General features: G+C 37.2%; 1 protein-coding gene across 1 annotated transcript; it reads right to left on the bottom strand.

Annotated features, from left to right (window-relative positions):
* Positions 1–934: 934 nt before the first annotated feature.
* LOC125059749 (membrane-bound alkaline phosphatase-like) lies at positions 935–10,275 on the bottom strand. The gene is made up of 3 exons (XM_047664296.1): positions 9,849–10,275; positions 1,271–2,044; positions 935–1,185 (listed from the first exon to the last, which is right to left on the bottom strand). Exons 1-3 carry the CDS (start codon positions 10,273–10,275, stop codon positions 995–997), a joined length of 1,392 nt encoding a protein of 463 aa, XP_047520252.1. The 3' UTR covers positions 935–994.
* Positions 10,276–11,721: the final 1,446 nt, after the last annotated feature.

Genomic DNA, 11,721 nt, shown 5'->3' with positions numbered 1-11,721 from the left:
CTCTAGGAGAAACTATTTGATAGATTTCAAGTGGGTTTAGCGATGGAAGACTCTTTAGACTTATTCATAATATTGTAATGATTAAAATTAAGTCGTTCTTTTACGTCTGCTATACCAAAAACATGATAGCAAATATCTGTGCACAGCCCGGATTCGAACGCCAGACCTCATCGTTGAGAATTAAACGCTTTATAACTCTAAAACTATGGTGGTGTAATTTAGCAAGGATATTATGTTTTAATAAACTATTTTATAGAGAAACAAACAAAGTGTGTAAAATGTACGGAATCTTAAATAATTATTATTAAATTTATTATATTAAGTAATTAGTTGTAATGTATTGCAACATGAGAAATTTAATAAATTAATATTATAAAAATAACTGTTTATTTTGTAATATCGAAAAATGATGATTCAGTGGCGCTGTAATCTCGCTGCTGCCGAAGCTTTTATGCAAGGTGTCCTTTGCCATACCAACAAGCACATATAGAAAAAAAATCGATACGTGCTCGAAGTTATGCGAGTACAAAAAGTGGTTTAGTAAATGAAGATGCGAAGTGGGTTCGGCTTGCGTTTCATAATTGAGGTTGTGAGTTCAAACCCTCAGCTCAATGGACTTTGTGTATGTGGGAATTTAATACTCGCTCGTCCTGTCTAGGGAAATGACTTCAAACCGAAAAGTGGACGGCGTCTGTCAGGCACGGATGGTTGTACAGACACAGAAATCTGAGGCCCAGACCTACGAGGTTGTAGAGCCACTGGTTTATAATAGTTTGAAAAGTATTACACGCTAGCATAAAATACGTGTCTCAAACATTTATATGAAAATTCGTGTTGGCCAATGTTCAAATAAGCGCATCTTCAGCTGTTGAAGTATAGAGTCAAATCTCTTTCATGTCACAAAACTTCTACCAATACCTACATAGAAACGAGCTTTCCATTCAACAATCGAGCGTTTATTTTTTAAAATTATAGTTTATCTATACAATATGAGCTAATGCTTGCAGACATGTTCGCCTGGACCGATGCAAGCCGCGTAGGCCATGAGGTGCGGAATAGCATTCTGTTCGTAGAGGCCCGAGAACAAAGCGTGCTGCGGTCCCCGCGCGAAAACTGCAACGTCATCGCCGCCGTGCGTTTCCGACGACAGCGGGACGTCCACGTGAGACTTCCACTCCACGGATCCTAGACGGTTACAATATTTTAATGATTATATTTTGTTTTTATATTTAATTTCTACTCGGCTGCTAGTATCAAATATATTCCTCACCGAATTTTTCCTCCTTTGTGATGTCTACACGTTTTCGTTCAACGTGAGCTCGAAATCCAGGTCCATTGGTATAGGAGAGTGTCATGTACGGCACGCCTTGTCGGTCAGTGGCTCTTGACGTGCCCAGTATGTTTCTTCCACGTGCTGCGTAACCATTGAAGGACATGACGTGGGCGTGGTCCGCCGTTACCACGAGCAACGAGTCTGTCTCGTCCAGCAACTCAGCCGCACGCGACACCGCCGCACTGAGTTCAATCGTCTCATCCAGTGCCAGCTCCGCATTGTTGCCGTGATGGGCGTGGTCTATGCGTCCACCTTCGACAAATAGAAAGAAACCCTTATCGTTTCTCTGTAGCATTCGTATAGCAACTTCGGTCAGTTCAGCCAGAGAAGGCTCTGTTGTGGGATTGGTGAGCATGTTATACTGCAGGTGGCTGCTCTCGAACAAACCTAGCAGATATTCTGGCATTGTTGCATTGGCGCTTAACAGCTGCTCTCGATTCCAAACGTAGCTATATATAACTTTACGTTCAATCTTGTCTGACCGCCATTCTTCTATAAGGTTGCGACCGTCGGTCCTAGTTCCCTTTGATCCCTCTTCATCCACAACATGACTTGGTAAAAATTCGCGTCGTCCTCCTCCTAGTATCACCTTAAACTGGCGACCAGGGTTTTCTGTGATTAGTTGCGTTGCAATATCGGGACATTTTTGCGGGTCGGCCCCGTCAGCACGCACCCTGGCATATGACGCTTCACGGTCGCCTGCGCATGCTCCTGCCAAAAAGATGCAGAGAGCTCGTCTCTTCGTACCGTACCTCGTACTGACCCTGACTCATCAGGGTGATAGCTATCTGTGGTGGCGATCGCAAAAACGCCGGCCAAAACCAACGCTGTGTACATGGCTATGTTGTGACTGAGACTCTGTACGTTTTTTACTATTTATAGGGCTGATGATAGCGCTTTATCTGAGATTGGTTATGCGATTAATATCTGATAATGATCGAAAAACTCAAATTCCAATGTCTATTTAATAAATCAAATTCAAGGCAGGAAGCTATTAGTATGTGGAATATAATATAATATTATTTATTGTTTCCGTGAATAAGCTGACTCTACCATAATTAATCTATTTAGTAATAATTCATACTGGCCAACATTTTAGAGATAGCTAAAGAAATAAAAATAAAACAAATTGGAAAACATAAGTAATAAAGAATATTACAATAATTTTCTTGGAGAGCGCTGTGCAATAATAATGTAAATAGTAATTACTTCACACAATTTATCTATAAACTACGTGATAACTAACCACACGAAGACAGCCCAATTGAGTTTTTTATTTTATTTAAGATTTATGCTTGCACCAAACAATAGTCCTCATGGATCAGAATTGTTTGTCTTACAAATTATGGGAGTGCATGGGTTAGTTTCTAAACGGAATATTCAGTGTTGCCTAATATAATTATTAGAGTCCTTTTTTTATGAAAGAAGTCCCGTCATCGATGATCTATTGATCATCGTTGTTCGATGATGCATCCCTACGGGGGAGTTCTTTCATGAAAAAAAAAATGTTTATTATGGAACATAATATTACTTCTCTTTGTACTTGACTAGCGAAAGGTCATATAAAGAAATTAAACAAGTTTATACAAGAAGCCTAAAGAGGTTCATTTACCGGCCCAGTCATTCCCTAAAGAATAAACAAATATAAGAATAGCTATCTTGTGGTGTAATTTTTATCAAAATCCATTGGGTAGTTTTTGAGAAAAGGACGTTTATGAACATATTTCAGTCTATTGTCATCAAAACATTAAGAAGTATACATCAAAACGTTCCTTATAAAATGCGCTATCTTGTGGCGTATTGTACACATTTTTATATGTACATATTACAATTTCTTATAAGTCAAGAAAGAAGATAATAAAACGATATGATTTCAAAAAGTTGGTAGAGTCCTTTTCAATCCTCTTTAAATTTAAGAAATGTATTAAAGAAAAGCTGTGTAAAAAGGCTTACTATAGGTAACGTCTACGATTATCTAGTTGATAAAAGGGCCTGGGACTAGTGCTAGACAGGCTAATTCTAATTAATTTGCGATATTTGTTTTAAATTAAGTGTTGTTTTATGATTTGCTATTTTAAAAGAGTACCGAGAGTTTTTTACGCCGGCTTTTTCTCTCGGCCCTCTGTCTCCTTTGCCGATGAGTAGGGATGCCTACAAATTCAAATTTAATGACGTGGAATAAGTGATACATGTATCTTATAGTACGGGAGGTAGCAACGTTTTCGAGAAAGAATTTTAGGTCAGCTGATTTTGTGATATGTCTTCCTTCTTGCACTTCCGGTTAGAGTCTGGGCAATCTGGCTGGCGGTAGCGGTTGCGTTCATTAGTGCGCATCCTATCTGTCCAGGTAATAATCCTGGATTTTAAAAGCATTTTAAGAAGCGTAATTTTTAATTTTTCGTTTTTAAATACGTCTACCTGACATACTTTTTTTATTGCCAGACATTTTTCCCATTGCTAACTATGTGCCAGACGCGATTTTAAGTTTTTTTTTATAAAAATTTCAAAGCATTTTAGAATGTCTGTAATTTTAATATTATGGTATTTAAATATAAGAAAAACTGAAAATGAATTTGCCAGACATTAATTCGATTGTTAAGTCTTGAATTAAAATGATAAAGTATTGCAGTATGATGAAGCATTGCATTTTAAGAAGCGTAAAATTTCATTTTTCCTTTTTAAATAAGTCTACCTGACATACTTTTTTATTGCCAGACATTTTTCACATTGCTAACTATGGGCCAGACGCGATTTTAAGTTTTTTTTTTATAAAAATTTCAAAGTATTTTAGAATGTCTGTAATTTTAATATTATGTTATTTAAATATAAGAAAAACCGAAAATTATATTTTTATAAAAATTTCAAGACAACAATCGAATTAATGTCTGGCAAATTTATTTTCAGTTTTTCTTATATTTATGAAACGTTATGCATTGAATTTCGTTTATGTTCACACTCTAATACCTTTGAAAACCTTTCAACTGAAGTTTTGGCGGTTGCAATGCTTATTATAATATCCTGTTCGATATTATCACGCTCACCAATTTCGTTTAAAATGTTTTCAGGACTTACTTCTATTTCACCTTGCAAATCGTCAACTGTTACGTGGTAACTAGTCTTAAATATTTAAAATTAAATACATTATATACAATCAAACATAATAACTAGTTGTTCAATCAAATAAAACCACGCGCTTTGGTTAGTGTTGCATCATATGACCATATAAGGTAATCGTTGGTTCCGGAAATTAAATTCTTTCCAGAACATCTTATTACTAACGGACACAATCATAGGTACCTAGAAATATCGAGAATAAAATACAATAGCGTAATTTAGGTGAGCTACCTGCGCATATTTCTTTCTCGCTCGGTTTAATTATTGCTATCTCATTATTACAAGAATTATCTAGTTTGTAGACAATGGTATGGGGCGTGTCTTGTTTCGTTTCACCGTTCTATTTAATATCTCTGTCTCATCACAGACGGAAAGGTCTAGAATTCGTTGGAGGATGATTGCTACTCGAGAGAAGAAGTAGACGTTCCGAAGGGGATATAAAAACAAGTTCGCGCAGCAAGAGGGTCTTTTTTTTCGACGCCAATGAGTTCACACGAGAATTTTATGCAATTAATATTCGTGATTTATCTTTGTTCTCAGTTTTAATAAAAATCAAGTCAGTGCCATTTTAAATTAACAAATAATTAAATACAAATTTTATCATATTTCAAGCCCCTGGGAAACTGTTGGTTCACGGTACGGAGTTCAACAATCAGCCAACTTCTCCCCCAGCACCTTTCGGTTCCCTATAAAGACAGTGGGTTGGCCTGACCGAAGACCGTCACGCGTCAGGAAAACGTTGGATGGGTTTTTGTATGACCAGAAAACTTTCCTGTGTTTGCGAACCACACCCGGTTGTAATTTTATTTAGAGTTTTTTTTTTCGTTAATTAGCTTAACTCAATTTGTACCCGTCGTCAGGCTGGTGTAACAAAGTGGCGCCCAACGTTAGTAACACAACCCTAACCGACGAAGCTTCAAATTTAGCTAATTTTAATTTTATTAAAATAAACTACAATTAAAATAATAACAACTTACTCACGGCTCCCGGCGGGTGCAATGCAACTGCCGCGTCGACGAGAAAAAAAAAATCTGAAAAATCTTCATTAATTGTAATATAATTATTATAATCATTGTTATCGTTAATATGCATTTTTAAATTATTATGTTTTTAATATAAATTTTATACATTTTATGAACGCACTACACGGTTTTTGACATAAATAATAATGATTTAAAAGCATAATTTGTATTTGTGACTAAACATAATACTGCAATATTAATTAAATATAACGTAAAAAAAATTATCCAATATAAATAACAGGACGTTGCGGTAAGCCTGAAGTTAGTTTTCAGAGGTAGGCAAACTTCACAAACAACAAATCTTGCAACTAATCAATAAACTGGATCTGAAATTGCAGGACAAGAAAAAGATGGCGCGTAACGGAAAAATGTGACGTCACGTGACGTAATTTTTTTTTGAAGTGAAACTTCTTTATCGGGGTTGGAAAAAAAATTTAGTGTAACATTTTTTCCTTACGCGTCACGTTTTTCGGTTACGCGCCATGTTCCTTTTTGAAGTCAAACATCTTTATCGGCTTTTGCTGGAAATTTTTTTTATTATTTATTATTTATTATTTATTATTTATTATTTATTATTTATTATTTATTATTTATTATTTATTATTTATTATTTATTATTTATTATTTATTATTTATTATTTATTATTTATTATTTATTATTTATTATTTATTATTTATTATTTATTATTTATTATTTATTATTTATTATTTATTATTTATTATTTATTATTTATTATTTATTATTTATTATTTATTATTTATTATTTATTATTTATTATTTATTATTTATTATTTATTATTTATTATTTATTATTTATTATTTATTATTTATTATTTATTATTTATTATTTATTATTTATTATTTATTATTTATTATTTATTATTTATTATTTATTATTTATTATTTATTATTGTTAGCAAAATTTACATTTTGTTAAAATCAGTAATTTTTTTTTTTTTTTTTTTTTTTTTTTCACAGGAAAGAGAGAGCGGTCCTGCAGTATGTAGGTTTAGTTTTTATCAAGTATACTAGATGGCGCTAGATGTTAAGTAAAACGCGATGGCGTTACATGGCAAATACAACATAAGAAGTCTATGCTTATACATTACGTCTTCGACGAGGTTAGGTTAGGTTTTTTTTTTTTTTTTTTTTTTTTTTTTTTTTTTTTTTTTCCCTTTTAATTGTTAGTAGGCCTACCATCCCCGGCGACTAACGCCCCGGGGCCGAGGAAGCTAAGCTAAAGTACAGCTTGAAGTCTTTATTGATGTAAAAACAAATATATACATTGGGCGTGAATTAGGTGGTTGAGGGTTGGTTTTGCTATTTGATACAATTCTTTTCCCTCAACCACCTGAACAGAGTCCGCGTCTTAAAACTAGTAATTATATAAAGTGAAAGTAAACATTTTTATAAATTATTTGTACTTAAGTAAGTAGGTTATTACAAAAAAAAAAAAAAAAAAAAAAAAAAATGTTTTACTATTAGACTAAATAAATTGTGTTTATAATTATTCCAGTATTAAGAATTGAACGCGGGTCGGTTGATGAGGGTTGGTTCTGCTATTAGATACAATAACCTTCCCTCAGCCGCCCAATTTAAGTCCGCCTCTTAATACCAGCACATATTGAACAAAGAAAACAGTTTAATCTATACATCATCGTTGGGCAATGCAAAACTTAATTTAAGCAGAGATATGCTTTAGTAATTGCGCTTATAAATAGCTATGCAGGTGTTAGAGTAGGACACGGGTAGGTTGTTGAGGGTCGGTTCTGCTATTAGATACAATAACCGACCCTCAGCCGCCCGGTTTAAGCCCGCTACTTAACACCAACATTTAGTATTACACAAAGAAAAGTTTATCATTATTAAACATAAAGAATAAAGCAAAAATAAAAAGTTTTACATTTACTTTTACATTTACAGTTGATACAAAGCTAAATTTGAACAAAGATGAATTATGATTAATTGCGCTTATAATTATGCAAGTGTTTAGCGTTGGACACGGGAAGGTTGTTGAGGGCCGGATCTGCTATTAGATACAATAACCGACCCTCAGCCGCCCGGTTTAAGCCCGCTACTTAACACCAACATTTAGTATTACACAAAGAAAAGTTTAACATTATTAAACATAAAGAAAAAATAAAAAGTTTTACATTTACTTTTACAGTTGATACAAAGCTAAATTTGAACAAAGATGAATTATGATTAATTGCGCTTATAATTATGCAAGTGTTTAGCGTAGGACACGGGAAGGTTGTTGAGGGCCGGATCTGCTATTAGATACAATAACCGACCCTCAGCCGCCCGGTTTAAGCCCGCTACTTAACACCAACATTTAGTATTACACAAAGAAAAGTTTAACATTATTAAACATAAAGAAAGAATAAAAAGTTTTACATTTACTTTTACAGTTGATACAAAGCTAAATTTGAACAAAGGTGAATTATGATTAATTGCGCTTATAATTGTGCAAGTGTTTAGCGTTGGACACGGGAAGGTTGTTGAGGGCCGGATCTGCTATTAGATACAATAACCGACCCTCAGCCGCCCGGTTTAAGTCCGCTACTTATCACCAACATTAATATTACACAGAGAAAAGTTTTATATTTTTAGGCATAAGAAAGTTCTACATTTACCCATACCGTTGATATAATGCTAAATTTAAGCAAGGATGAGCTATAATTAATTGGGCTGATAATTATGCAGGTGTTTAGAGTTGGACACGGGTAGGTTGTTGAGGGTCGATTCTGCTATAGGATACAATAACCGACCCTCAGCCTCCCAGTTTAAGCCCTCTTCTTAACACAAGCCTTTAATATTACACAAAAAAGTATTACATTATTAAACATAGGAAAGTTTTTTATATTTACAGTTAATACAAGGTTAAATTTAATCAGAGATAAGCTATAGTGAATTGTGCATGTATATATTAAACCTAGTAGTGAAATAAACCGTAACTAGTTACAGATCGAGACTAAAGTGATCTGTAACTAGTTATACAAATGGTATTAGTCGTACAGTGAAATAGAGTTGAGATTATAGTAAAATAAAAATATACAATGAAATAGAATTGAACTTATAGTAAAATTAGAATCGAGTCAATTTGTTTAGTACAAATGGTATTAATACAGTAAAGTAGGAATTATATTTATTGATTAATGAAAAATAAAATGAATAAAATTGAGATTATAGTCTAACATAGGTTAGTAGTAGTTGATAATTGAATCGAAGTTAAATAGTATAGTTAAGATAGTGGGTATTATAGTTGTAAAAAGTGTAAAAGGTAATAGATGAATAGAGGTAACTTTATACATTTTTGTATTTTTGTAGGGGTGAGGGTGGATTATTTGCAAATTAATTATTGATTGAGAATGTAAAATATAAAATATCATTGTAAGCTTTGATAGAGCACACAAGGTTGGGAAGGGTTGTGTTGTTTAATAAGGGGTAAGGATTGTGGATGTTTTTGTGTTTTTGTGTGGATAGGTGCCCTAGAGGAGGTGCAGCGTGTAAAGGTCGTCGTGAATTTAATCGTTTTTAGTTTGTGAGAGGTTTTGTGTAGGCAGACAAATGCCCCAGTGAAAGTGCTGCGCGTTGAGGTCGCTGTTAATGTAAGTGTTTGATTCAGAGTGTAATTGTGTTGTTTAATGTGAAATTAGTGTTTTGTGTATGTTTTAGATGTAGTTAATTTTTGCCTCAACGCGGGCACGCATGGCTGTAACTTTGGGGCATTTGTCTGAGTCGGCGCGGTGTAGAGTGCCGGTGTTGGTGTTGAATTGTTTGTTATGTTCGGCGCAATTGGTGCAGTTGTGTACTTCAGCCTTGCACTCCGCTGTAGGATGGTGAGCGGAGCACTTGGCGCATGTGGGTGTGGTATTGGGGCAGCGGCTCTTTGTGTGTCCGAAATTTAGGCAGTTTTGACACTGCCTAAATGGTGAGAAGTTGTCACTATGGACCCGCTGCATCCCTATGTTAACTCTGCCTAGGTCGGCGAACGCCTTCCAGGCAGAGGGTGTTGTGTTTAGAACCGCGTTGTACAGTGTAGTGTTTCTGTTGTTAGCAATGAATTTTATAGTGAATGTGTGATTAGCTAGTGTGATGTTTTGGTCTTTTATTGTTTTAGTAAGTTCAAACTCGGGAATTGTTTTCTTTATGCCTTTTAGTATAATCATTGGGTCTAAGCGCTTTTCCTCTTGAGTGTTTATTTTTGTGTTATTTTGTAGTCGTGTAAGTGTGTGTAGTTTGTGCTCTTCTCTTTCGAAAACGAGTTTAATTTTGTGTTTTGAAAGCGGGGTGACCTTTAAAGGGGCGTATCCGCCCTCTCTGAAATTAACGGTTCTACTGATTTGTGTCAGTATCTGTTCTGTTGTGTCGAGACCCTCTCCGGACACGATGATGGAAGGCCCTGCAGGGGGTTTGGGCGTGGCGGCGGCCTTAGCGTAGGATTGATGAGTCTTATGCGGGTCCGCCGACACTGGTTGTATCTCCGGCGGCGCGGGTTTAGGGGATGCCTTAATAACCCTGGTGTGTTCCTGCAAGGCCTTGTTCGATTCATCGAGTAACCGAGAGTGGGCCTCGAGTTTGTCTAACAGTTGTTGTTGTGTGGTGTCTTTAGTTGGTGTAACTGTTGTACTGGTGGCCTGTGTCGTGAGGGGTTTGGGAGGGGAGGGGGTGGAGGGGTCGAGCATGGCGATGACTCCAAAGAGGCCGTTTATTGCCTCTGTGATCGAGGTTTTGAGATCACCCTTTAGGTTGCGGGAGGCTACTACTGCGTCCAAGCCTTTCTTTCTATAGTCTCTCGCCATCTCTATGTATGTAGACTCCGCAGGGGGAGCTGAACGGGCGAAGGACGGGCTCAGGGTGTCCACTAGGGACCGCCTGGCAGCTGCTGTGGTCGTGTGAGGTGACAGAATGTCGGATTTGGATGATTTGGGAGGGGTTCTGGGTAACATGTCTGCGGAGGGGGGTGAGGGGGGGCTAAAATGTGGACGGGTGTGTACACCTCTTCGAGCTGAGTTGATTGATACCCAACTCGAGGGGGTGGGGGTGAGGGGGAAGATTTTGTCGCAGAGGGGGGAAAAAACCTGTATTGTGGGGCGGAGAGGGGTTTGTGAGGGAATGTATCAAATAGAGCTCGCCGAGCCGGTTTGAATAAGCCCAAGGGTTAGGTTAGGTTAGGTTAGGTTAGGTTAGGTTAGGTTAGGTTAGGTTAGGTTAGGTTAGGTTAGGTTAGGTTAGGTTAGGTTAGGTTAGGTTAGGTTAGGTTAGGTTCCGGTCCGAGTGTAAATTTATATTTATTCTCGGCCTTTGGTAGGGCTGTACGGTGCCGGGCGAGTGCTTAAACCGTACATAGTGGGCACAGTTGAGATTCTATAGTGTGCAGTGGGCACCAAACTATATCGATACTCCTGTGTAGGCTTAGAACGTAGCAATACGCTCTAGGCCGAGGGTGGCAATTACAAGTGGTTAGTAATTGGACATTCCTTTTAAAGGGCCTCATAGCCAAGCGGCTTTGTATGTGACCGTGGTGGGTGTGAGGTTCCGGGTTCGATTCCCGGTCCGAGTGTAAATTTATATTTATTCTCGGCCTTTGGTAGGGCTGTACGGTGCCGGGCGAGTGTTTAAACCGTACATAGTGGGCACAGTTGAGATTCTATAGTGTGCAGTGGGCACCCAACTATATCGATACTCCTGTGTGAGGATGGCAATTACAAGTGGTTAAGTAATTCAACATTCCTTTTTAAGGGCCTCATAGCCAAGCGGCTTTGTATGTGACCGTGGTGGGTGTGAGGTTCCGGGTTCGATTCCCGGTCCGAGTGTAAATTTATATTTATTCTCGGCCTTTGGTAGGGCTGTACGGTGCCGGGCGAGTGTTTAAACCGTACATAGTGGGCACAGTTGAGATTCTATAGTGTGCAGTGGGCACCCAACTATATCGATACTCCTGTGTGAGGATGGCAATTACAAGTGGTTAAGTAATTCAACATTCCTTTCAAAGGGCCTCATAGCCAAGCGGCTTTGTATGTGACCGTGGTGGGTGTGAGGTTCCGGGTTCGATTCCCGGTCCGAGTGTAAATTTATATTTATTCTCGGCCTTTGGTAGGGCTGTACGGTGCCGGGCGAGTGTTTAAACCGTACATAGTGGGCACAGTTGAGATTCTATAGTGTGCAGTGGGCACCCAACTATATCGATACTCCTGTGTAGGCTTAGAACGTAGCAATACGCTCTAGGCCGAGGGTGGCAATTACAA

Source organism: Pieris napi, chromosome 20 (genome assembly GCF_905475465.1).
Source record: "Pieris napi chromosome 20, ilPieNapi1.2, whole genome shotgun sequence".
In the NCBI taxonomy this organism is placed as follows: Eukaryota; Metazoa; Arthropoda; class Insecta; order Lepidoptera; family Pieridae; genus Pieris; species Pieris napi.
The sequence above is the reverse complement of the archived record's forward strand: the minus strand, read 5'-3'. Positions and strand labels throughout refer to the sequence as shown.

Bases quoted from the DNA above. Each gene is read 5' to 3' on its own strand.
- LOC125059749 (XM_047664296.1), bottom strand. From the start codon at position 10,275: ATGGCGAGAGACTATAGAAAGAAAGGCTTGGACGCAGTAGTAGCCTCC. The intron at 2,045-9,848 runs GTCTCGACACAA...TCTTTTTGGCAG, and splicing joins CATCATCGTGTCCGGAGAGG to GAGCATGCGCAGGCGACCGT. The intron at 1,186-1,270 runs GTGAGGAATATA...GTAACCGTCTAG, and splicing joins CACAAAGGAGGAAAAATTCG to GATCCGTGGAGTGGAAGTCT.